Source organism: Cinclus cinclus, chromosome Z (genome assembly GCF_963662255.1).
Source record: "Cinclus cinclus chromosome Z, bCinCin1.1, whole genome shotgun sequence".
NCBI classification, from domain to species: Eukaryota; Metazoa; Chordata; class Aves; order Passeriformes; family Cinclidae; genus Cinclus; species Cinclus cinclus.
The window spans coordinates 67,561,620-67,589,575 of record NC_085084.1 but is presented as its reverse complement, the minus strand read 5'-3'; the positions used below and the strand labels follow the sequence as shown (position 1 = coordinate 67,589,575).

General features: G+C 39.0%; 1 protein-coding gene across 2 annotated transcripts; it reads right to left on the bottom strand.

Annotated features, from left to right (window-relative positions):
* Positions 1 to 1,148: 1,148 nt before the first annotated feature.
* Positions 1,149 to 23,831, bottom strand: MIER3 (MIER family member 3). Of its 2 annotated transcripts, none has more exons than XM_062512712.1 (13): positions 23,417 to 23,831; positions 22,767 to 22,791; positions 20,408 to 20,553; positions 18,530 to 18,664; positions 17,013 to 17,133; positions 14,747 to 14,832; positions 14,474 to 14,546; positions 12,197 to 12,348; positions 11,642 to 11,723; positions 7,236 to 7,330; positions 5,423 to 5,550; positions 5,099 to 5,235; positions 1,149 to 5,017 (listed from the first exon to the last, which is right to left on the bottom strand). In XM_062512712.1, exons 1-13 carry the CDS (start codon positions 23,423 to 23,425, stop codon positions 4,560 to 4,562), a joined length of 1,647 nt encoding a protein of 548 aa, XP_062368696.1. In that variant the 5' UTR covers positions 23,426 to 23,831; the 3' UTR covers positions 1,149 to 4,559. The 2 variants fall into 2 exon arrangements, with proteins under 2 accessions (XP_062368696.1, XP_062368697.1); XM_062512713.1 differs by having other exon boundaries at positions 7,236 to 7,327.
* Between the last annotated feature and the right edge of the window lie 4,125 nt (positions 23,832 to 27,956).

Sequence of the window (27,956 nt, the reverse complement as noted above, 5' to 3'; positions counted from 1 at the left end):
TGGGGTATTGTGTGCAGGGCTAGAGCTGGACTTAAGATGGTCCTTATGGGTCCCTTCCAACTCAGCATATTCTATGATTCTGACTTGGCTGTTTGTTGCCTAAGCACTGGAAGGACTTCATCTTATCTTTTTAGTGGTAGAAACTAATGTTTCCTGCCTCAATGGAAGTGAAAGTAGCTGAATTGAGGGGAGTTTATGTTAAATATACATATACTAAACTTCAACCACTTTTAAGACTCCAGTACTGCCAGGCTAACAATTAGTTGCATCAAAACAAGAACTCAATGGGGTCAGTCATTAAAATTTATTCTAACATCAATCCTTATGCTAAACAACTAAAAAAAGGGAGGTGCAGCTTGCAACTGAAGTGTTTTGGATAGGGATTTTGTTTTGCAGATTGTACTGACTATCATTAGAAAGACATCCTTGTATCTCTCCATCAGGGGAAGCAAAGCTTGGCAAATTACAACTTTTGCTGTTTACAATTATACCAGCTTGTACTCCTGTCTAATTAAAAAAAAATAATTTATTTACTTGAAAGTTTACTTTGCCAGCCACTATAAAAACAAGCATGCTGGGTCTAGGAAAGAACTCCACTAACTGTATCTGGTATTTGACAGAACTGGTACGTAAGATCTTAGAGCTTTTCAGGGTCTAAGATTAGTGCTTGCTGCCTTGAGGGACTGGAGAATCAAGGCAAAAAGTATTTTGAATTGCTTAAGTACAGTTAAGGCCTAAGCCAAGTAAAACTTTTGTATTCGCAGCTATAATCTAGTTTGACATGGATTTATGAATTTGAGAGTTTTCTTTCCCCCAAGAACAGGTATGCCATCCCCACAGTCTAGGTGTAGTCAGAACACGGGGTGAGACTGCTGCAATATGTTACTTCGAAGCTACATTTGAGTACCAGCTCAGATTTGCTATACTTTAGCCATAATGTTTCAAAAGCCTGAGGGAAACAATTACTCATCAGCTGCACACATCACTGCCTGCTCCATTTTTCACTCCTCTGCACACCTCCAGTTAGATGGTAGTGTACTTTGGTGGTACCCAGAGTTCTTAAAAGTGCGTTCAGAGTTACTGCTAAGTATCTCTGTAGAAGAAGTAGCAAACACAGTGCAGATGCATTAAGAGCTTTACAAATAAAGAAAGGTTTCCAGACATTTATTTCTGGAACTGTACACCAGGTATTAAAGTACAACAAATACAAAATAATGCTCAAAAAAATCAGTGTTTATGTACAAATATTAAAACCAATGCAAGAACATCAACTTCCTCTTGAACATCTGATACTAAAACATGTTCCGATTGTCACTTGATTTATTGTTATGCACAGGGTAGTTACTTTGAACTGAGAATAACTGGAATCTCTGTTTTATTAGGAAGACTATAACCATTCCTACTTTATTGTACAATTGATAGCATCCTCCTCCTTTCAATGAAAAACAGGAATAATAAAAATAGTAACCTTGTCATTATCTTACAAATTACTGTATTTCATTTCCCTGTCTGTAGACAATGTGCTTGTAATGCTGGGCAAATAGCGTCCCTGCTGGTCAGTTTATCCATTAGTTTACATTCAAAGTTAAATACTCATTAAGAGACTTTGGTTAAATTAAGTAGTATCACTGTGTCCTACCTGAACTGAAGTTTTCCTGTATTTTTGACTCTCAGTTTCAATTGCACAATTCACTGACCTAATTGTACACAATTTCATATTCTTCAAATGGTATTGTACGTCCTTCAAGTAAATTCAGCAGTTTGACCATTACAAGAGGAAGACTAAACACTCAAGAACCTAGCATGGGAAGATGACGTGTGACCAACTGTGGTATTGCTATAATCACAGCACCAGTTACACTTCTACATGAACCTGCTACCCTCTGCAGAGTCCCTGCACATAAAAAGGATACATTTACCAACACTGCAATTGCCCATTATGGATTTTTTGGTTTGTTTCTATGAAGAAAACACGTGGCAAAGGACAAAGAATTCATCACAGTTTGTTACAAGAATTGTGCTTCACTGTGTAATGGCCAAGGCATTGTAATTTCTTCACATGGTTGCAATTCAGTTATCTCCATGCTGATTTTCAAAACACAATTCTTTTAATAAACAGTAACAAGTTCTCCATTTAAATGTTTAAACTGAGAGAAAAAAAGTAAGTCCAGCTTTTAAAAGTAAAGTTCAATAAATAGCTATTTTACATGGATAAAGTCATAGTGGTACAAATTTATGAATGTCACATCAAGCATGCACAAAAATGTTACTATACACAGAAGTAGTCAGAAAATATTGAAAGAGATATCTAAAAAGATATGAAGAATTTACATATTTACGAAATCTTGCAAATTATTGCCTCATTTTAACAAGGAATTAAAAGTAAACTATACCAGCTAGCTAGCCAACAGGCTAAGTAAGATCGGCATTTATATTAGACTACCCAGAAATAATTTTTCTCTCATATCATTTTCTGAATTTTGGTCAAAGTCTTTATTAAATAACTAAAGTGTCCATTCAACTTGCTGACAACCCAAACCTTAGACAAGTCTCTGCCTACATTAAGAGCCCAGCAATGCATAGATAAACTGAGTATATTACTGCATCAACTAATGAAAATGGGCATGTTCTTTTAAGTGCAACTGGTATAAGTATTCAGTCATCCTTTTTATGATTTTTTATACAGACCAGCCACTCACTGTAAACCCATAGATAAACTTGAATGTCTAACAACGGAAGGTTATGGCCAGAATTCTACAAAATTACTTAAAATGGGTTGATTCATAAACAAAAGAAACAAGGTACAAAGTTCAGCACAAAACACAGCAGTAAGAAGCTGAGAACTTGGCTAAAAATGTCAAGAGTACAACACAGGGCCAAGGCTACCCATTATTTACTGTGTACTTACTAAGGTTAAGTATTTCAGATGTTTAAGTTAATAACCGATTACAAAATCATATCTACTTTTGTCCACTGTGCTAAACTAATTTGTTTTTAATATGAAAAATGTGCTATTGCATAAACACTTCAAAGCAATCTTCAGTACAATGCTGTAAAGAAAACTCCATATGCTGCATCTGAAACTCAGGATGTCAATGCAGTTCACAGTACGCATAATAAATACCCTCTTCCCTTTGAAATATTAAAGTCACTATTTTCTAATTACTCAGCACAACCTTGAAGCAACTATTAAAAATACCAACAATGCAAACTTAATTGCTTGAATAATGAATACAAATCAGTGGCAATCAAATTTGTAATACAAACAGTGCAAAGAAAAGGTATGGAGGGACACGAGTAATCCTACTGAAGTGAGGTTCAGGCTCTCATTAGAATACCCTGCAAGTTGTATGCTATGACATGTTACAAGCCAATACTGTGCTTGGTTCCTGAAGCAATTGGAGCAAACGTTTGCAAGACAAACATCCTGGATGGCTAAATTGCACTCAAGGTACAACATTTAAAAATGTAATGAAGTTAAATAGTTAAATAGTTGGGATAGTTGAAGTTAAATAGTTGGGATGCATTTTTACTCATCCTCTCCTATTTGACCAAGGAAGTGAAGTGCCATTTTGAAGCCAATGACTTGCCAAAACAAATAAATGCAATCCACGCTAAATAAAACCTTTCAAGCACGTACTTCAAGGTTCTACTATTACTGTATAAACTAGATAGCCCCTCAAAACTGTAACACTTAGAACTGCAGTGCTCCAAACAACTTAAGATGTCTTCCAAATGTAGACTATTTAGTGGTAAATCCTAAGCTGTGCAGACTGTAGCTTTATACATCAGCTGCCTTAGGAAAGTTAAGGTACACGATTGCATTACTCTTATACACTATAGCCTAAATCTCATCTGTTTAAGCCAGTAAGTACACAGACATCTATGGCAGCATGATTACTTCTGTGTAAGGTAGCCATGACCTTTAATTTTGCAACAGCATTCAAGTGTAGATCTTCATTTTAGTCATCTTAAGTCCCTTGTGCTAGCTTCCACCAACATGAATTTGCTGTTTTGTAAACTGAAGTGCTCTAGTTTAGTATCACATGAGAGAAGGTTCCATTAAAAACACATCTTTGTATGTTTGTGCAGTTTAAAAGAAAGAAACCCATCCCTGCCTTTATAAGGGGGGGAAAAAATGCTACATTGAGCAGGGATCGGGATTGGTACCTGTAAACATTGTTATTCCACTGCATCCATTACAGCAAAAGTAACTTAGACTAAAAAAGCCACTCCAATCCGTTCTGAATTTCTGTGCTGGTTTTGAAACGGTGGCCTCCGTCTACAGGCTTTAGGAAAAAAAACTGAAGCAGAGCTTAAAGCTGCACCACAGAGTTCTCTTAGTCCCAAACTCTGCCACACATCCTATGACATTTCCACATTTATGGACTGAAAAAAGAAATTACTCTTGATAAATCAAGATATAGTTCTATACATACAAAGACATCACTGATGTCATAAAGTTCAAACTTCCAGTGAAAGACTAAGCAAACCTGATAGCTCCCATCAAGTTTACGACTACTGCATAAAGTACCCACTGCTTGTTTAGTTTTCCACAGTCATTCTGAGTGAAGGGCAGCATGTTGGTGGAGAGTGTGGGTATTGATAAAACCATTTGTCTCATTTGCAGATAGACTGCTGAAGTCAGCCACTGAAACAGCCATTTTGGCACTGGTAATATGGTGTGTGTGGTTCTCGAAGTCCACACCAAGGTTATTTACAGAGACATCATTCATGAAAGATTCTGGGACAGCAATCCCCATTTTCAATCTCTTTGCAGGTCTTTCTGCCTCCTCACTGCACATGTTCATTTGGTTTAGGTCTGAGTGATAAAAGCCAGTCTCAAATAAATTAAAACAATCACTTTCACCATTGCTAGGCAAGTTAAGCAGTTCTTCTGTTCCAACAGGCACATGATTAACTGGTGCTCGGGGTAAGCTGTCCATGGGAGGAAAAGCATCATCCAGGCAGTTCACATCTGAAGTGTGGCAGACTGTAGCTACACTGTTTGTCAGTGCTGGAAAACAGATGAATACAAATGCAAATGAAATAGTTGTTTGTGTAGTTCCAACCAAGATTTTTTTTTTCCTTGATTTACCTGTCAACTCATTGGCAGTGATAGAATTCAAAATGCTTAGCTGTTGATCAGGAATGTTTTCTGTTCGACTATTAGATGAAGAATGCACTGCTCCTCCAAGGGATTCTGCTTCATCTACCAAACGATCCATGTAGTCCCTAAAAGAATATTGCATCCATAATGTATTATGTAACCGGAAAACAAGACCTATAAACGATGACAGATTTATTTTCAGTTGCCATGCCACTGATGCTTTACACTGCAATGACAGAAGTGGGGTGGAGGGGAAGTCTTCTACATGTGTGATTTGCAACAGAAAACACATTCGAAGAGCATTTTACTTACGTAACTCCTGGATGATGGTTATATTTCTTTTTTCCAAATCTTGTTTGCTGAGCAAAGTAATCATAACGTTCTGACTTTTTCCACATGTAGTAGAAAGCCACACACTCAGCAACTGTTCTGGTTCTTACCTAAATGGTAACAAGAAGAATTGACAAGATTAATGTGAAGATTCAGGTTTTGTTATCTTCCCAATTCCCACTCTTCTAATATTTTAAGTTTTTATTGTTCTGGAACAAATCTTTGCAGACTTCAAACAGACTTGTGGTTTCTAGGTTGAAGCTGTATCTATATCTGAAGTGCTTGTATATATATAAACACTACACATACATATATATTTTATATATATATATATATATACACATAAGCATTTTCAAACTGGAAGATACCCTCTCTTATGATGGAAAAAGCTGGGCAAATGAATGATCTAAGAGGAGTTAAAGCACAGAAGACTCAGGGTACATATTCCTTTGGGGAAAGTCCAGAACTGTGGAGGCTTTGGCAACAGCTGTCAACCCCCAACAGTAAATGCTTAAATGAAATAAAACTGCAGTCTTGTTGAGAAGGTATAAAACACTGAAAATATTAATTTTGATCTATGTTAACTGTTTGTCTCTTTCCCCAAAATGAAGGTGCTTTGTGAAGTCAGATACTTAAGAGAAAAAATCATTACTTGCACTTTTACCTACCTTTTGATTTCACATCATCATCACATCACTCACAGTTCCAGTTTTACAATTCCATCCAATACAGTCTGTCAGTAAAATATTTTTCAGTATTTTCAGATATACAGAAACATCAGTGGCGAATCCTAAATGCCTTGGATGCAATAGTAAACCTTGCTAGTTTAGGCACTGACATACCAGGAAGGGGAAGCAATTAAAAGGTGTCCATATGCATAAAGTCACAGTTAACAAAGTTTTGGACTGCAGTGGTAAGGAAACACATCTTGTTAAGCTCCTCCACACACTAAATCTTGTCTAGCTGATACCTGATGTACACAAGTGATATCACCTTATGCTGGATCCCAGAACTCTCACTGAACTTTCTTGCCTTTTGCCTAAGATTTCTTAGACAAATTCTGGTCCACAGTGACAGACACATCAACACACATGTATTGGTTCATGTTGGAAAATGTATTTTTAATCTCTGGTGTGTTAACATTTATTTGTAAAGTCCATTTAAAATCGGAACTATCCAAATTATTTAGGATGGGTTAAGCCAGGAATTGGGTAAGACCAGCAGACTCTTGTTGAACAGCAACCACAATCCTATAAAGTTCACCTGAAATATAATAAAACCACCAGACTCCTAAAGATAAAAACCCCTTTAATGCAGTATCAAAAGCATAAAGGAAGTATACAGGAAATTTGGAAACATGGATATTGTCAGCTATTGCTTTTTGATAAAAATAACAAAAAGCCCTATTCTTCAGGCACAGAGGAGTCAATCAGAAGCAATCCAAACCTTCCTGGCGACAGAACAAATTAGGCAAAGATGCATTCTCCCCTCCTATAGCTATGGTATAGAAACGCTGTTCACTTCTAGGAAAGGCATGAAATTAAATTGAATTGTAATGCACATAGCATAAACAAAAGTAATGTCAACTTAAGTTGATTTCAGAAATAATGTATTACCTCACAATGCCTGGTATTTCCAATTACATTTGGATATATTAGCTCAAAGAAAAGAAAAATTAGTTCAAATTTGCCAAATTAATATGGTTGTTTCCCTATTCTGTATGGCTTCTGACAGATTACCTTCACATAGTATCATATAATTTACCAACTCTTCCATTTAACTGTAAAATACTAACCTTGTTTTTCTGTATGAGATGAAAGTCTTTTCCATACATCAGAAGTGCATTTTCAAAACTTCTGCACTCTTCTTCTGTCCATGCTGTCATCTCTTCTAGATAATTACAAAAGTAGCATGAGAAACTTGATTTAACTCACTAACCTCTGTTACAAAGAATAAAATTTTAATTCCTAATGAATGAATATCCAAATGCATTCTAAAAAAAAGTAATTGTTATTTAGATCCATGTTATTTCTCCTACTGAGAAACTATCCTACCTGAAATTTAGCATTCTTGTTTATAAAGAATAATCTAGAACAGTTTGATTTCAAAAATCTTTCATCCTTGAAGACAAAGGGTATTTCAAAGATTTATTGTTCTTTATGAATTTGTCATTAAAAACAGTGTTTCACAACATCGAGGTGATAGGTGTGATAACTTTTCTCAATATTTCTTGTTACACAGGACACAAGGAAGAGTGGTTGAAAAAAAGAGCAAAGGAAAATCCTGATCTGATGGATGGCCCTGCTCTGGCTGAGTGAGAATCACAGTCAAAAAACTACAGTTGTGGTTTTTCCTGCTGTGCAAACCACAGGAGCACTGCTAGGCCCTTACCCTCCCAAGGACTCAGCAGTCTCGGTCATCTCTTACCCAGGAGCCAACTGCCAGCCTGGATGCCAGCCTTGGTGCATGGCACTGTAAATCACAGTTGATAAATAAGGTGGGATGAACTGCCATCAGGAGAGCATTCCAACCTAACACAGACAGCCAATGGGTCCAGCACAAGACAGACTGCCCAGAATATGCAACACCTTGCCTGATCTCATAAACCCCCTGGTGAGGTAGTGCATGCCTGGAAAAGGCATAATGCACCACAGAAGAGTGCCTCAGCACTAGACCTAGTTCAGGAAGCCATACAGGACAAACTGACTGGGACCATACTTAACACGATCCAGGTTTTTGAAAAATAAGAGGTATCAGGGAATCCAGAAAATAAAAATAACCACTTGGTCCTAAAGAGCCACAGATCTCTTCTAACCCCTTCAGATCTCTTGAGGAAAAACTGCAAAATTATTTTCTTTTTTTTTTTTAAATGACTAAACCTGCATTTTCTAAACGGGATTTTGGTTAGACAAACAACAACAAAAATCATTCAAGACTACTCTTAAATTCCTATCTTGATTGTAGCTTTTGTAGCTTTGGGTATACATATATATAAGTAAGGAGTGATTTTTCAGATATCGTACTTCATAATGGACATCCAAAAAGTTTCCACTCAACTAACTAATTAACTAAGCAACTAACATTTAAAGCCAGTGGGGGAAAAAGCATTCACACATTTCAAAGTATCTCTGGAAGCAGACACTGAAAACAAGACCTTTCTGCTCTCAATAAAAGTGATAATCACTCCACTGCACAGCTGTTTTTTTTTTTTTGTTTCTCAGCCCCACTAATTTTGCATTCCTTACTACAGAGTTTTCAACCTCTGAAGAGGAGAAAATACCCCCATGTGAAGTCTCACTGTTAAGAAACTCATCTAGGAGTGGTGTATTTTTGATTTCCATACTGAGAACAGTAGTGAGCTTCAGGGGATTGAGTAAAACATAGTATAATGGCTGCTCTAAGGGACAGACACTGAAAATATTACACAATCATAGAATCATTATAGTTGCAAACCTCCAAGATCATGAAGCCCAACTTTTGATCAAATATCACCATGTTTGATCATCTAGTTTGGTCAACTAGATCACAGCACTAAATGCCTTATTATCTAGTTGTTTCTTGAACACCCCCAGGAATGGCGATGCCACCACCTTCCTGGAAAATCCATTCCAAAATTACAATGTTTAGCAACCCTGTCCATTAAGTTCTTTGCAACATCTAATATCAAGTTCCCCCAGTGCAGCTTCAGGCCATTTCCTCTCATCCTGCCACAGCTGCCTGGGAGAAGAGGCCAACTCCCACCTGGCCACAACTTCCTTTCAGGCAGCTGCAGAGAGTGATAAGGTCACCCCTGATCCTCCTTTTCCCCAGGACAAACACCCCCAGCTCCCTCAGCTGCTCCTCACAGCACTGGTGCTCCAGAGCCTGCCCCAGCTCCATTGGCCTTCTCTGGACTCACTCCAGCCCCTCAGTGTCTTTCTTGCACTGAGGGCCCAGAACTGGACACAGCACTCGAGCTGTGGCCTCAGCAGTGCCCAGCACAGGGGGACAATCCCTGCCCTGCTCCTGCTGCCCACACTATTGCTGATCCAGCCCAGGATGCCATTGGCCTTCTTGGCCACCTGGGCACAGCCTGGCTGCTCTTCAGCTGCTGTCACCAGCACCCCCAGGTCCTTTCCAGCCACTCTGTGCCAGCCTGTGGCACTGCCTGGGGTTGTTGTGACCCAAGGGCAGGACCCGGCACTGGGCCTTGTTGAACCTCACACCATTGGCCTCAGCCATAATCCAGCCTGTCCACATCCCTCTGCAGAGCCTTCCTGCCCTCCAGCAGATTAACACTCCCACCCATTTTGACTTTGCCTGCAAACAGACCAAGAGTACACTTGATCCAGATCACTGATAAAGATATTAAACAGAACTGCCCCCAGTACTGAGCCCTGGATGCAATTCCATTTACCACCATTCTCTGGGCTAAGCCATCCAGATGGCTTTATCCCAGTGAAGAGTGTATCTGTCCAAGCCATGGGCTGTCAGCTTCTGCTGGAGAATGCTGTGGAAAATGGTGACAAAGGCTTTACTAAAGTCTAGGTAAGCAACATCCACAGCCTCTCCCTCATCTACTAGGCCTTACTCCTCCATCTATCTCTTACTATTTTAATGAAGGTCTAACAATTGCATTTGAACTTGGGGATGGGGTGTGGGTAAGGAATACTAGTCCTCAGGATGGAATTTTGGCCTCTAAGCCACAAATAGACAGAGTTATTTTTTCAATCCTGAAACAGGAACCTAAATTCCAAAGAGGTACTGGATTTAGGATACAGCCCTGCAGCTGATACTTTAAGGTCTACACATTCTCTTCTCGTACATGAGGCTTTTAAAGCATTCTTCTTATAGTCCTTATTGCCCCCTTCAGCTTGATCTTAAGTGTCCTGATTTTGGCTGAGATAATTTTCCTTCTAGTAACTGGTACAGTGCTGTGTTTTGGATCCTGTACAAGAATAATACTGATAACAAACTGATGTTTCAGTTGGTGCCAAACTGAAATTAAGGACATTTCAGTGTCCCGTGCTCTGCAGCAATCAGGTGCCCAAGAGGCTGGGGGAGCATGGCCAGGAGAGCTGACCCAATCTGGCCATAAGGGGATCAAAGGGATATTCTGTACACAGCCCGACATGGCCAGGGGATGAACTGGAGCTGTCTGGGAGGGGCCAGGCGCTGCTGGGGGACGGGCTGGGCATCAGTCAGCAGGTGCTGAGCAACCGCGTCACTGGGCATCACTCACCTCTCGGGGGCCGAGTCCTCTCTCTTTCCTTTTCACTACCAATTATTGTAATGCATCATTTGTATTCTTACTGTGTTCTTTTTGTTTCAATTATTAAAGTGTTCTAAGCTCAACCCAAAGTTCTGGTTTTTATCTCTAATCCTAGTCTACACCAGGAAAGGAAGTGGTGGAGCAGGAGGAGTGAGTGAGCAGCTGTGTGGTACTTAAGTTGCCAACCAGCATTTAACCACTTAGACACGCACCTCTCTCACAGCACCTAAACTGCATACACTCAGCTTCCCTTTGGATCCAGTTCTGAGGGCTATCTGCCAGAATATCAACTTATAGCAGAGCTCATAACCCATTCCATTTCACACAATACATACGCAAAAATAAAGGACAAAACCCCATCTTTGTTAAAATGACAGACTCTGGTTTTCATTTAAGGGATTAATAAATAATAAGGAGAAACACGATGGTAGCCCATCTTCCAAGGCAGACCTAAGCAAAGCTCTCCGTGCCCCATGGAACTATACAATGGAGCCCATTTAGGGCTGGCATAGCAGAAATATTAGCGCACAGTGGGGGTTTATTTATGTACCCATCTATATTCTCCTGATTTTGGTACAAATGTTGTAAGACTGCAATCAATCATAATCTCAAAGAGATACAAGCTAGTGGATGAGAACTGCTTTATAGCAGCAGAATCACAACTCTCCCTACCCCTCTTGTCTATGTGTTTTATTGTTACAACAGCTGTGGAGGAAAGAAGGGAAGGTCAAAAGCAAATCCTCAGCTTTTCTGCAAGAAGAAAAAAAAAAAAAAACCTGCAAACTTCTGTAGCAGAACTTCCAAAAAGCTGACTGTCAGATTATACCTCATTTGTGCTAAAGTCTTCATGACAGGGATAGGCTCGATAATCTGATTCCTACTCAAGGATTTTCCACACAACTTTTCTTTTTTTAAACCATGTTTTCCTGAAAAATGAGGTATTCTCTTACCCTGAGATGCCTTTCCATTTGAGCAGTATCTCTCAATTGCTTCTTTAACATTATGGCTACTTTTAAGAAGTTCATACAGGGCCTATAAAATAAAAGAAGTCTTTAGAAAGAGTCAAAAGTTTTCTAATATTCAATCTAGACCTCCAAAACTAGTATTCCAGTGAATGTATCTAGTGTAAAAAGAAAAGAAAAATAGAGTATTCATCTTTATAAAATGAAAATTTAAAAATAAGAGCCAAAACCAAAAACAACCAAAAGCTGAGGCAAGATTTAACTAAAAAAATGTAAAAACTACATGCAATTATCAAAAAGGCTGAATTTGTCAACAGTATGACAATTAGAAAGATCACAGACTGTAAGGCTGCCAACATTCAAATACTCAAGATTTTTAAGCATGTGCTTAAAAATTTAAATTAAGATCTTGACCCCATAATATCCAACAAAGGAATGAAGACATTGAGTAGTTGTGCCTTTATAACACAAAGCAGAGAAGGAGACCACATGTTAATTACATTAAAGTGCTGTGTCACAAATAGAACAGGATATAAAACCTACTTGTTCATTGTCCCGTGTATGTAGTCCTTCAGGAATTCTGCCAATCATTTTTTCATTTCCTGTTCTTAAGGAGGTTTCAAAAAGGTATTCTTTGACTTTACTTTCTGAGATCACATCAGGTTTCCAAAGTAAATGGTCTTCATTTTCATAAGCTGATAAAACAGAAACTCATTCATGCCAGGTATAACATTTTTAAGGCAGTAAAATTAAAAGTTATTTCATAAATACAAAGAACAGGAACAGAGAAGCAATCAAATCAAGCATGATCATACCACTTTTAAACTGCAGATCACTTCGGCTGTTTAGTCATTTTCGACTAAAATTTGCCAAAAATTAAGTAACAAAATGGCAGCATGGTGATTTGTTTTTCCATTCAGTAGCAACTGAACGCTATCAAGAACTTAATATGTTCAATGATGTAAGTGATTTGGATGTACAGTCCTCCACAGTACACTGAAGTGACATCTGCAACTTTCAGATAGCTCATTTCAAGGACAATACAAAACAAAAGAGCTGACCTGAACTTTTATCAGTCTGTGCATATGTTTCAACACTAGATTAAACTATAAATCTGATCAATAGATGTGATTACCATTGCACATTGTGTTTTCTCTCGGCAATACAGAATTTCAGTTACTTAATTCAAACACAGAATCATAACGGCTGTTATAGCATAAAAGATGGAGACGCGCGAAGCTCTCCTAAAACTGCAAGAAACAGCATTAGGTTAAGGTGAGGAATAAAATGTCACCTCTGAAAGCTCTTTTGTGGCTTAAGAACATGGAAAACTTTCAGACAGACATGTTACAAGTGTAAAGTTTATAGGAGTGAAGAACTGCTTCCTAGCTCAATTCTAGTAGCTGGACTATGTAGAACAAATGTAAGCCCCTATTTGCCATTACTAGCTTTTCAGGGCATACAGAAAGGTTTCCACAGAATCCTCCACCCCTACAACCAAGCTAAATCTTCCAGAATGCTGGTGACACTCTTCTTCAGCTTTCTGTATCAACGAAGACAATGCACTGCTTTTTGCTAGAGCCCATAACTAATAACCTCAAAAGATGCACCTTCAGCTTTCTGATCTAGGAGCTAGCCCTTTGCTCTTGGCCATGCTATCAGACAAGACTCTCACTTGTTTCTCTCTACTACCAGCTCATTACAGACAAAATTGTCAGATTAACCTGTCCTTGGTCATCCTCTCGTTGTAAGAACTTCCTTAGTCCTTGGCTAAGGAGAAGTCAAGATGTGGAAATAGTAAAAGAATTACCAATATAAATCCAGTCCTTATTCCTCCATTTTTTGCAATCCATTAGCATTATGCTTGAATCTTAAAAAATTGGAGGCTTTCCTAGATCTTAAGCAACACAAGAGATATTCACTTCCTAACGCTTCCAGCTCCATCCCTACCCAACATTTTTCTTCTCATTGCAAAGGACTATACCTCAAAAGAGTAGATGGTACTATTGAAAAGACTTAATACAATTCACTCAAATAACATCTCCTTTACATGTTAAAGAACACAAGCACTTCACAAAGTACCAAAAATTTACAGAAAAAAAACACAGAATGCCCTTCATTTATTATTATATCACCCTACAATTTCTTAATTTCATACCTGTTCCACCCATGAGAAAACATTTTTGCATAATTTGCATTTTTAATTCCATGACTATATGTGCCAGGTTTCTAAAGAAGCAAAATACAACTCTATTAAATAAGGCTCTTTTTTCCATTCTAGCACAACTGCAGTTTTTAACCTAAATTTGCACTGGAGTAACATCATATTTAAAACACTACATTTTTAAGAGACATTACAGGACCTATACAAAGAAATTTAAAATAGCTTATTGCTTTGTTTTCCGTATCAATTCTGTAACTCACAGTTTTACCTGCCAAAAAGAAAAAAAAAACAAGCAAGGAAATAAGACTGTTTTGAACATCTTCAATGTAAACTAAGTTACATACTCACAGACCAGCTACGATTCTCCAACAAAGGTACTCACTCTTGACCTACAGTTAGTTGACACCTAATATTACCAGACACTTCAAAATTAACCCTCTAATTTTGCCTTAATAATATCCTCTCCAAGTTGGAGAGTCACACTTCTGAGATGTAAGTATACAGTTGTGCTACTTCAATTTTCTAGCACCTCTTTTTTAATGGTCTCTCCAACTTTAGCCAGGTAATTGAATTGACCTTACAAATTTAAATAATATTTTCCATCAAGTGCTATGTATAAACATAAAATAAGAAGTGAAACAATTAGAAGTACAAACCCTTTTCATCATCATTGCATCTGCCAAGGTAAGCTGGAATTTCAGCCTGGTACTGTGAACCAACCATTATTTCCTGAAAATGTAATAAAAAAGAAGAGAAAAATTTATTAATAATATTTTGTGTACAAAGTATTAAAAAATGTCATTAACCTGGCATGTGACACAGTATTCCTGAATTAAGGTATAATTTCAGATGCATACTAAAAATACTACTGGATTTTTGATAACAGCAAAGTTCTAAATTTAAAAAAATATAATTATTACAATTATTACCTTTCTCAAATCTTCAGATGAATTACCATTGTCTGCCTCTACATCTTCACCATCAGATTCCTTGTCTCCATCACACGTGGTGTTTGCTTCAGAAACAAAGAAGTTTGTTTTTAACTACGAAGAATTTTCTGTTCAAGCACAGAACTACGAGATATTTACTTTTGAAAGGAGCACCTGCTTTTATTCAGGAAGACACTTATTGTCTTTCTGTTGATCCAGATTTCTATCAAAACCAAACTAGAATGAAGTCAGAACACACTGGTATTTGTATACCGCAGAACTGAAAAATGTAACTTCATTGTAAATAACACAATCAACTATATTTTCAACAGTCAAAGGGAAATGAGAATTCTTTGTTGATTTTTTCAATAAAAGCTTATACCTAGAGAAAAAACAGAAAACTTCCAGGGCTATGGCACAGCCTCAGGTACTCTAAAAGAGAGTAAAGCTCAAGGCATGCCTTTATTACCTACTAAAACCTTTCATCAGAAGTTTTAATGGACATTCAAAACATTCCTTTTAAACCAGGGTGCCTTAGCACAGAATAAGATACAGGAGAGACACACAAAATGGAGTAAGTAAAAGATGGCGAAAGACTGCTTACACCTCTTAAATATTTTTTTTTCCTTCCCTTAGGAAGAAATACAGCAGAGCCCTCTAAACAATTCAAATATATTACTCCATAGAATAACTCAAATTTTAGAATCTGGAACACTGGGCTCTGAAGCAGTTCTATTTTTATAGTTGTATAATTCCCAACAGAAGGGAATCTACAGTTGTGACATGATTACAGCTATTTTGTATTCTTCAACTTCAGAATAAAAATACTTACAGATTGAACTAAAATTTCAGCCCATCACAACTAAAACATCATGAACATCAGAGACAATATCCAAGACCATATGGACTGAGGGTCTTCTTCTGTACTCATTATTAAAATCACCAGTCTCTCTTTTTTGGTTTTATAAGTAGCAAGCATGGGGCTAACCTGAATGAATGGAACAATATGCTTGGACAATCACAGGCAATTATTTTGCCCAATTAATGTAAACCTGAGGAAACAGTCTGTGTCACGTATTAGATAATGCATATCTTAAAACTTAATGTTATCTTAGAATCTGGGAAATGGACAGAGACCAGAAAAAGATGGAACTGCCAACACCACAGAGAACTGACATCTCCTTCCCTGAAATGGTGGATACTTGATCTTAAAAATGCCCATCTTAATTTTCTAACAAAGTAACATTTGAAAGAAAACCGTGACAGCTGATAACAAAAATGACTGTTTCTAAATCCTCAGTATAAATGAGGGGCTAAAGATATTTTTCTATGAAGCTGCCACACTTAGAATGTTACACTCATTAACAGTTCTTAAGTGCCAGCAGGTTTTTGAGTTTGTTTAACTGAAAAAGGGGCATTACAATTTTTAAGATTTTGTGTTTCTCTTTCAATACAAACGGCCTGCATTTATCAGACAGCAGCATGCAAAAGGCTATGATTGCTAGTGACTGAGGCAGCACAACCCTTTTATTCCCCCCCTCCTCTAAAAAAATGAAATCCCCCATGGAATACCTTCAGATATTTGCCAGATTAAAACTGTGATAAAAGTCCTCCACACTGCTCTAACTCTAGGACACCAGCAAAATAATGAGATTCAACAGGCGATGAGGAATCTCACATCCAGGTTGGATAAATGAACCACTGGCTCTTTCCCATCACAGCTCCATGGATAGTGAAATTTTGGTGGTCATGGATTTACAGGTCCCATCCCATATAAAACTACTTTGGCTCACCCCATGAAGTCCTATGGAAAAGTGTTGAATGTGTGAAGGGAAATAATCACAAAGACACTGCGTCCTAGTTCACATCCACAGGCTGCACGGAGGAGTCACTGGCTTAAAAGCAGCAGCAAAAATTTTAGTACAGAAACACTAATTTAAAAGAATGGGTTACATGTTCGTATAATTCACTAACACTGAAAATCAAGAAGGGTGTTGCTCAATACTGCATTAACTATTGATTACAAAGTCATTGTATTTATGGAGAATTTAATTTTACTTGTGCTTTGAGCAGAGAACCAAATATAAGTCTTTTACGTACTCAGTAATGCCAGCCAAAGGCAATGGTTATGTACAACATCCTGCAAAGCACTGTTTCTCAACTCCTGGTACATGGAGTAGTACTCCTCAATTTTGCTATTTTAAGGCACAAAGCTACATAGAACGCTACAGCTTTTTGAGTACTGTTATAAAATTAGGTGCCCTACATCTTAGTGGCCGAGGAAAGAAGTCAGTAGCCTCATGTGAAGTAACTGATGGTGTCAAGTCATCAGCAGAGGACTGTGTTTCTTCATCATCACCCGACAAGAGGTCTTTAGCGATTTCCTCCTGTATGAATTAAAAAAAAACAAAAAAACCTCAGAGTGACAATAAAATATAGACTGGTGGGCACTTAGGTTCAGACAATTGTAAGCCTCATTAATTAAAATGAGTTACCTTACCATAAGAAAATTTAGCAGACCATATTCCCGTCAATAAAAAGCTAGTTTGCTCCTACTAACTCTAAGAATACAACCATTCACTTCAGAGTCAAACATAGTGGCTGCCCTGTGTATTCTGTTAAAAAAATGCACAAGAATTAACTTTTGCAAGCATCAATCTCAGATGCTCTTCCAACTGCTTCCAGTAAGAAACATCAATGGAAACTGCCTCACATACTTAGCATTCTGTCATTCTTTGTATCACATATATACTGAAGCTTTAGAAGTCTACTGCCTCCAAAAACTCTGGGGAAAAAGCCAACCAACCAAAAAAAACCACAGCCAGGTTTTTTGTAGACTTTTGCTGAGAGGATAGTTCCAGATAACAAAATACCAAAAAACTCTTACGTTTTCACAGGTTAAAGAAACAATATTAAGAAAGAAAAGGCACACTTCCTCCACTAGCAGACATGTTTGAACCTCTCTGACAGAGATTTAGAAGGAAAAGAACTGTATTAGACAACAAGCCGACTACATTTTTGTAGCCTCAACACAATCGTGAATCCTAATGAGAATCAGATGTGCAGAGCCATCATTATATCCTTCTTTCTGTGTAGTTTAACATTACATCATACTCGCAGGAAAAAAAAAAAGACATATACTTACTACTTGCATACTTCCTAAGCTCAGCTACAAGCTGCACATGCTTTGTGGCCAAAAATCAGCATAAAATATCAGAATTTAAAGTTAACTCGCAAACCACAATAGCTGAAGTTTCAGGGTTTTGTATCAGCAATGCAACACATATAGTCGCTACACGTAATCTCTCACTCCCCAAAGGTGACACCTTTCTAAAAGATATGCATCTGAAAATACAATTCCAAAGCATTCAAGAGTGCATTTTTTAAGTTATATTCATACAGTTTTTTGGTACTTGATGTGTGGTGGAAGTCAGAGTTATTTCTGGACATTGCATATATTATCGAAAATCCCACTTCTTAACTAAAAAAATCCCCAAACAACTAGCAAACCTCCTACTCAAAAGATCTTAGCATGTGTTTTAGAAGAATGGTTGACATATTTAGTTTTCTTTAGTACTAATACGGTGACACTAAGGTTAATATGCATCATTATTAGAACTAGATTTCAAATATCCTTGAAAAGGCAGGATCCCAGAGTGACAATGTATATAAAAATTAACAAAGATATGTATTTTGTAACATCAAGAAATTATGACATGTAATTAAAGCCACCTGGATTTCTGCTTTTAAACAACAATTCAGGTGAAAATGGTTCTGACTTACTTTATCTAGAGTCATATCTGGAAGTTCATCTGCAAGTTCACTTGGAGAGCTATTCGCACTGGAACCCGGCATGACTGGAATCGTGGATTCATAGCCATAGAATGCTAGTAAATCTTCCAAAGGCATGTTTCCTTCCTAATACAAGAAGATTTACAACACTTCATTATATTGCCAATTACTGTAAACAGTTCAGGCCTAAGAGAATAAGATATATTTTGAAGAACAGAAATAAAAAACAAAGAAAAACTCAGATGAAAGTAGGAATGATTACAGGTTTAAAATATTTTGATTCTATTATAACAACAATTCATAAGCATGTTTCTTGCCACGCAGACTAGTTCTGTCAAGCTGCTGGTGAAAACATTTTACTGGATGAAACCAAAGAGCATGTATTAGAAACTTGCTCTTTATGTGATTGATACTGTGGAATATGATTTGTCAATATTTCTTCAAGAAAAATACAGAAATTCTTGAAGACTTTATTACTGCACAGTAATATATGAAAACCCCCACAGAAGTAAACCATAATTTGTATTAACTATTGAGAATGTAACAAGAGAAAGACAGCCAAGAAAAAGGCTTTCTTTTTAACACTTATTTTCCAATAGCTTTTGATCAAGTGATTCTAATAAATATCATCATACTTGCATCCTAATACAATTAATAAAACAATAAACAGTGAAGATTTTTTTCATTACCTGGCTCAAGACATCAGAGTATAAAAAATGTTTTCAAATATTTACACGTTTAGAAGTTATACCTCCAAAAATTTATTGCTGAACTCATACACTGATTAAATTCCATTTTTTTTCTTTAGTCAGGCAAGGTCTTAGCCCTGCAAAGACTTTTCACAATGGGTAAATGGAAACTCATGTCCAAGTCTTTCCAGAACAAGGACCTAAAGTAATAAAGTGTTTCAGATGAGTGTCTCTCAGCTCTTCTTTCTTCTATTATAGAAGCCATAAGAGAATTTTGTGGAGTAAAAGCTCTATTTTAACCATCAGACCTGGCAAACTGCTCCACTACTATCACAGCAAGTTCATAATCAGCAAAAATGTAATTGCAAAGGTAAAAAAAAAATAGTAGTCAACTGTCAACTCCACATGTAGAAAATTTGTTTTTATGTGGACTACATAAAAACAGCTTTGCATTTGATGCTAAAAAAATACATTTGTTCAGAAGTCTGTTGACCAAAACCTGCAGTTGTGCTGAGTGGTGTAAGTGGGTCACCAAACACTAATGTAAACAGCATCAATTTCTGCATGTTCAGTGTTCAGCAGGCATTTGGAATGCATGCTATGCTACCACGGATGAGCAAGAGGTGCAAACATGAAAAAGTTCTTAATAAGAAGTGCACAAAGGAATAGGAAAAGCCAAAGAGTACACTGATTATTTTGTACATCCACTGAATGTTAAACTGATGAAACTAAGACACAGAAATATAATTTATATAGCAAATTAATGTGATCCATCATGCCTAAACCAGGATTGTTTGCCAGCATACTGGAAAAGTAAAACCTGACCAACATCATGAAACACAGTTAAGACATCATTTTAAGAGTAAGCAAAATGTAGAGTTTCACCATGCAAGTGATCTTAAATGACAGGCCTCTAAAACCTGTCAGTGATTTCTCTACCAAAGCAAATGTGCTAGTAAATAAAAAAAAAATATGAACACCAGTATCTTTGAGAAGCTAAGTTCAGCCTTTTTTGTGATGATGCACTGCTACATCCTAACCTTTCTTTTAAACAAGGTGCAAATGCATTTTTGCAGAAAACTGCACTATACAATACAAACTGAAGGACAGGTTGAATGTTATTTTCACTAGAAAAGTTACAATACGTATGGACATTCACAAGGGAGAGAGTCACTCTTACCTTTTCTAAATCTTCAATTTCAGAGCTGAAATTTTTGCTTTCTTCCATCATTTCCTCTTCTTCAAGAGTTCGCTCATCATCATAATCATGTACCAGCATTTCAGCAGATGGGTCAAAGTCATGATCCTCAGATGACAAAGAGCCAACTATCAAAAAAAAACTTAACTTGAGAAATTTCTTCCCCAACACCAACACACAAAATTAAACCCAGGCAGGAAAAAAAAAAAAAGCATGAATACTCTTAAAAGCAGAACTGTCAGAACTGGCAGTGGAGTAACAAATTTGTAACTACTTGACAAATTCAGCTGCCTTAGATGACCTTTCTGTTTCATATTTGTAAGTAATAAGGTGAGCTTTCTCTTCTGCTACAAACAAAATAGCAAGAAGTACCTTAACAAGAAAAACTAAATTTCAGAAAGTACAATCCCAAATTAATATTTTATTGAATAAGTTTGTTCAACACACCCTTTAAATCATCATTACGATAAAAACCACACAAATCTAAATGTATCAGAAGCTGCAAACCTGTGATCTATATCTAATTTTACTGATGTAATTTATATGGTAACAAGCATAGTTTTTCACTGGCAAACAGGTAACAGATTATGAATTCACATCCTACTAATAGCAAAATAAAGTGAGACTTGTTTCCAATTGCTTTAGCTTCACAAATGGATCTTCTAATATAATCAATTTGTAGTACTTGATCAAGAAGAATAAACAGAATTTCAGTAATTATAGACTTTCAATAAATACTATAGAAAATACACTAAAAATAACAGGATGCTTCTAATGGATCACATTAATTAACAACACAGTGTGACAGCTCTGTGGTCCAACAGACACTTTTTAATTACTGAAGACGATACTCAGAAGTCATCAAAAAAAGTACTATTATATTAAATGCACTCTGTCATTTGAAAGATTATCATTAGTCAACCAGTTTTCAAGAGGAAAATATTCTGCATCAGTAGTCAGTGTTTTACAGTAAAGAATCACCAAATTACAGTGTTACTTTACTCTTTAATGTTTACTTCTTTGTGGTTTTCAGGTTGGAGAAAAAAGACATTATTTCTATTACTATTATTTCTATTTACTATTCATTAGTATATTTCTCTTTCACTTCTGGTTTCCCCTTATATGCTAGTACTCTGTTGCAATCCTTATCTTTCAAGCATCAGTGAAAGTTTATCAAGAACTATTTCTATCAAGAACTTCTTCAAAAGTTCGAAAATAGCTACGAATTTTTCAACCCTCTTAAAAAAAAGTACAGTATTCCTCTTTGCACTGCTTTCAGCCTTGAGATAGCTATATATACCAACACTTCTGAACCTTAAAGAATGCAATTTTTTATCATTTATGCTACATATTCATTCCACAGATGCAGACAATTGAACTTTGTTCAGCTTGCCCAAGACAAAACTGTCAAAGTTTGTAATATCATACTGTAGAGAAACATACAGACCAAAAATGCTTTTTTATTCACATGCTATTCATATTATGGTCTCACAGAACTTGCTGCATAGTTTACAATACTACTACAGTTCCAAGAATGATATGTTTTTAATTGTCCAGCTGCTGGCCATCACATCCTGCTCAAATTTTAAGGAAGTATCACCTGCCTTAATCTAACATGTACATATAAGGGTGTACTCAAGATTATTTCTTCTAATTGCTTTTCTAATTAATTTTCCATTTAACACAAGGGGAAGTTCTGTTCCATAGACTTTACATTATGAAGTCCCACTTCTCCTGTAGTCCTTAATGTCCAATACCCCATTTAAAATATTCAAAACTATACTAAAAAATACAAAACCAAAAAATTTCATAATAGTTAAAGATGACAAACACTGAAGAATGCATTTGCATAGAAGCAAATATGTTCCCCAGATATTTGAGAATAGCCCTGTTGATGCTAATGATGCTTGGTTGCATAATGTATTCCAAAGAACCTTAACAGCATTTAGTTACAGCCTTCAAAATTACTTGTTATTATGGTTTTAAACATTTTCTGTTATTACCAAGAAGTCAAAAATTTAGACAAGCCTGCAGTTATCAGCAACAAGAGAAGCTGTCTCTCTCTCCAGGCTATCTGGCTTTACTGAGATGCTGACTTAAAAGTGCTACACGACTTTGATTTCATTTTTGGTTCCGAGCAGCCAATTTCTAACTGCAACTGGACTTAAGTGAAGGATTCCGCAGCGCATATCTCCTCTTAAAAACCCGGCAGGCGGTTAACAGCGTGCACACGAAACCTTAGGAAAACTATGAGGGGATAAATTTGGGAAGGAGCAGCAAGGAGAGAACGGCGTGCGGGCGACAGGCCGGGTGCCGATGCAGGAGGCGGGCGAGGACGAACCTGGGCTCGAACTCCCAAAGGAAGCCTGCAGGGAAAAGAGAGCGAGTTAAGAGCGGGCTCCCAGCGGCCCGGCAGCAGGCAGGGCCCTTCATTTCGGAGCTGCCCAGTTTCCCAGCTCCCCTCCAGCCTCAGCCCCAGCGTCCCACCCTGCTGGCCGCTCCATTCCGCTCGCCCGCGCCCATCCCTCCTTCCTTTGCTCCCGCCCGCCGCTCTCCGTCCCTCCTCCTCGTCTGGCACAAGGCCCCCTCCGGGGCCGCGCAAGGCCCGGCCGGCGCTCCCGCTCCCTCCGGCCCCGGCCAGGCGGGACGTGTCACGGACCGGACCGGCCGCGGCCTCGTCCCCATGCCCAACCCGGGGCTCGCTCCTCCTCCCTCCCTCCGGGTGATTCTCCACGGCCCGCACCGCAGCGGCGACACCGCCGGCCCGTCCCGCGGCCCCTCCGCCGCCCGCGGGCCGCGCACCGGCACCGCGCCCGCCCCGCGGCCTGGTCGCGCAGGCTCCGCCGCCCCGGCCCCGCCGACCCCGCCGGTCCCGCCGAGCCGCCGCCGGGGCGCCTCCCGGGGGTGCCGGCGCGGCGCGGGGGCACCGCGGGCTCGGGGCCCCGCGGGGTGTCGGGCGAGCCCCGCGCCCGGCCCGCTCTGCCCGCTCACCTCCGCCATATTGGGACGATGGGGCCGAGCGGCGGCGCCGCGCCGAGTGCCCGGATGGCGCCGTGAGCCAATGGCGGCCGCGGGCCCGCCGGACCGTCCGTGCGGGCGCGGGGGGACCGGGACTGGCCGGGCCAGGCCGGGCCGGGCGGGGCGGCGGAGGCGGGGCAGCGAGCGCCGGGACCCGCCGGGACCCTCCTCTGGCGGCGCCGCCCCGGCCGGCGACGGCGCTCGGCCCGCCCCAGCCCGGCCCCGCCCGGAGAGGGCGCCCGCCCCGCTGCCGGGGGCGGCTGCGGGGGCCGGGGGCTGAGCGGTCGGGGCCGGCAGGAGCCGGGCGGGTCGGACACCCCGGGCTGGGAGCGCCCAGCGGGAGCGAACTGCGTAACCTCAGTACCGGGTGCTGGTGTGCAGGAGGGCTGGCGTCGCGCTGACCCCCGCGCTTTAAGTGTCAGGAACATTAAACAAAGCTCCGCAGCTTTCAGCCTTTCTGGTGTGCGTTGTCTGCTCTGGCAAACAGAGAAAGTAAAACTTACTTTGCAATGTTTTTATCTAAATCGTGTGCCATGTCTATTATGTACAAGTTATATCCTTTTTACAGAATCGTGGAATTGTTAGGGTTGGAAGGGAGATTTGCTGGTCCAAACCCCTGGCCCAGTTTGGGTGTTCAATATCTCCAGAGAAAGAGACTCCATGACTTCCCTGGGCAGCCTGTGCCAGTGCACTGCCACCCTCAATGTAAAGTTCTTCCTCCTGTTTAAGTGGAACTATTTTGTTTTAATATATGGTCATTACATCTTGTACTGTTGCTGGGCACCACTGAAAAGAGTCTGGCACCATCCCATCTATTGGCCTCTGCCTCTGAGATATTTATATATGTCAATGAGATCTCCTCTCAGTGTTCTCTAGACTAAACAGGCACAGGTCCTGTAGTCCTCATTAAGAGAACCTCATTAAGACACCCCCCCCCCCCGTCACCTTTGTTGCCATTCACTGGACTGTCTCTGGTGCCCCCTTGTCTTTTTTGTACTGAGGAGCTCAGAACTGGACGCTGTACTCCAGATGTGGCCTCACTGGGGCCAAGTAGAGGGAGAGGATCAACGTCCCTTGAACTGCTGGTCATACTCTTCCTGTTGTCTTAGTAGCATTTTTTTGTCACTCTACACATAAAGTTGGATTGGGCTGTCTTTGGATTCCTTTATCCCAGGCTACAAAGCCTGATGTTTTAAATTTTAGACTCACACGTTTCTGGTTTTGGCCAAATTTCAATGGCCATACTTGATACACTGAATATTGCCCTGCTGGAGGGCTGGTCTGTGTCACAGCAACACTCACAGGCAATAGTGCCCAGGCTGTGTCTGACCTGGGGCACTGGGGAGCTCAAACCTGTACATGAAGTGAATGGCTGCTTTGGATGCATCCTAAGATTGATTTGGAGACAGTGTAGAGATCTCAGGCCTATTTAGGTACTTGGGCTGGAGAGTTCTACAACATTCTATTCATTCTGCAGGGACCTGTTGCTCTGAGAAACAGAGTAAATTAAATAATGTCATGCTGCACTGCTGAATCTAATACAATTCCAGTACTCAAACTCTTTGTATGCCTTCGAACTACACAGCACCTATAATGTAGTCATACTGCTCTCAATGTACCTGGCGTAGAATGCTGACAACATAAAAATTACAAGTCTTTGCAGAAACACATATTTAAGAAAAGTTGTCACAGTCACTGGAAGCTTCATCAGTACCTCAACCTCTGTTGCTTGATCAGCCTTTGTGTTTTTTAAGTTTCCTGGTAAAAATGGTCAGCAACAGACAGATGGGCTATGTCAGGGCATACTGCACGTACTCAGAAGAAAGAGTTGATCCTTTCCACTCAAAAATTAAGAAAGCAGACTTAATCTTTTCCACCTCTGATCCAGAATGTAATTATAACCCACTTACGCTACTTAGCCTCTCTAAGTTTTGTTCCCTCTAAATACAACAAATCCAGTTCCCTACTCTCTTGAAGCCTCAATATGGGTAAGGCAAATAGCTTCTCATTAACTCAGAATGTATATCCACATATCCACATACCCACAGGCCTGTTCATCTTACCAATAAAATTGCACAGAAACTGCAGCAGGAAAAAAAATCTCAATTCAGGGAAGTACATATTTGCTACTATATGCATTTTATTAATAGGAATTCTCCCCAGTTTGGATGAAAGTATCTATTTCCCAACTCCTGAAGTAGTTTACTTCCAGGTCATTTGACTGTTTAATATGATGAAGCTTTTCAGCTGTGTGCAACTTTACAGAAATATCAATTGTTTATTTGCTACTTAAAAAGTTTATTAAATTTAGAACTGAGTTTTTAAATGATAATTCAGCCTTCTTTGATAAAATGATATGAGCTCATAGCTCTATCACAGCAGGTCCATGATGTGTAGTCTAGGCCTGTCATATAAGATGCAGCAGATATTCTGGAAAAACTAGTGCCCAGAGCTGTGGCCAGGGGGCTGCGAGGAAAATAAAAATTACTGGCTTCTAAAGCATAACAGTGAAAAGAATTTTCACTGAGATTTAGTTTTGCACTTGGAAATTGTAGCTATACAGAAAAACATACAAACATTTGCATATTCCAATACTTCAGATAAAGAAAAGGAAAAAATCTGGATCTCAAAGATTTGAAAAGAGCTGCTGTGATCCTATATCACAGTGGGGGTTGGATTGTAAAATCTTTAATATTCTATGCTTTTAGAAGATGTTACAAGATGTTTTACCTCACAGTGGTTTTTACTGAGTGCAGGTCAAATTAAAGAGTGAGGATGGTAAATTACTGGGCTACAGTTGTTTTCAATGGAAATGGAAAGGAACAGGGATGTGATTGCACCACTGCTCTCTCACTTTTTCTCCAGAAACAGGGGTGAGAATCTGATATGTTTGTTAAAGGTAGCTTGGAAACAAACCTTGTATGGTATGGTGTTGGTGTGGAGCTTCTTCTGGAGCCCAGTGCTTTCATGAGTGTTTTTCTGCCCTCTGCCCTGCCTCCCTGAACAGAAAGGCAAGGTGAGATTGCTCTTTCCATTCATTTTACAAGGACTCAGAATTAGACATGGCAGAAGAAAATATACCTATGCATATATAGAGTAAATCAAATTTGCATCAACAGAGATGCAGTTTTTCATAGCTACCACGCACATTAAAACCTATGGAGTTCTGTATTTCAAGGTGTCTTTTCTCTTGAATTGGAATTAAGAAGATGGGGCAAAAATCTGCCTAAACTGTACTTTATGAAGTAATGGAGGGTGATACATTACATATATAGGTTTTGGCTATATTTTATCATCTGACTTAATTTTAAAAATATTTTTTTTTCAATTTATTGAAACAGTAAATAAAGTGTAAATAACTGAAAAGAATTATAAAAAAAACCTGAAAACAAACCCCCAACAATGCAATGAAACTGAACAGTTATAAATGGGGAATTAGAAGACTAAGAGGGCAGAAGCTCTAGAAATAAAAATCTCTTCATCTGTAGCAATTTTTTCTCCTTCACTCCTAAAGAAGGTTAAAATTCAATCTTTTGATTCCTGCACTCTTAGTGTGTGCTGTCATGGACATATCTAAGAGACATGAAGATCAGAGATTACCATAAACATGTTTGAAGTCTTAGTTTGTGTCTGGGTGGTGTGGATATGATACTAATTTTTTACTTCACAAATGGTTTTCCAGTGCCTGAGAGTGAAGTCCTCAAATAGCTCTTTTTGTAGGGGTAAGGAGAAAAAAAGCAAAGCCTGCTTGTTCAGGAAATGAAGCTGGTCTAAGACCTTTTGGCTGTACCTGTGCCAGTAAATTAAATATGCTCAGGGATGTTTGCTTGACATTAAAACCGCCAAGAAGCACAGAACTTCTGTCTAGAACACAGAACTTGTGTCCAGAACAGCACATATCTCTGCAGCCAAAACCTCTACTTCTGTCAGAGACCACCTGTTGTAGGTGGACAGTTGAACACAGTAACCTGAAAGGAAAGCTGCTGGTCATGAAACACACAGGACCATACTAATAGTTTGATGTCAAGGATGACCATGTCACAGCACTGTTCAACTTACTGGAAAAGAAATAAAAAAATACAAGGTGCTATCTCCTACCAATCCATATTCTTTGAGCTTTGGGAGGATGAAAGGAACCCCATCTGTGTTTTAGGCATATTGCTTACTACTCCCAGTCAAATTTCTTGTGGTGCAGATGCCATCAATTTGAGGATTTTATTTCAACAGAGAATGGATGTGCAGAGTAAGTTTAAAATCTCCTGGTTGTTTCATGGTTTAACTCAGTTGGCATCTAAGTACTGCGCAACTGCCTGCTCATTTTCCCCAGGTAGGGAGAAAAGTCAGGATAAAAAAATAAACATGTAGATTGAGATAATAACAGTTTAATAATTTAAACAAAATAAAATATAATAATACTAATTATAACAATATCAATAATATCTTCATTGTCAGCAAAAATAATGAAACAGAGAGAGAGAGAGAGAGAGAGAGAGAGAGAGAGAGAGAGAGAAGA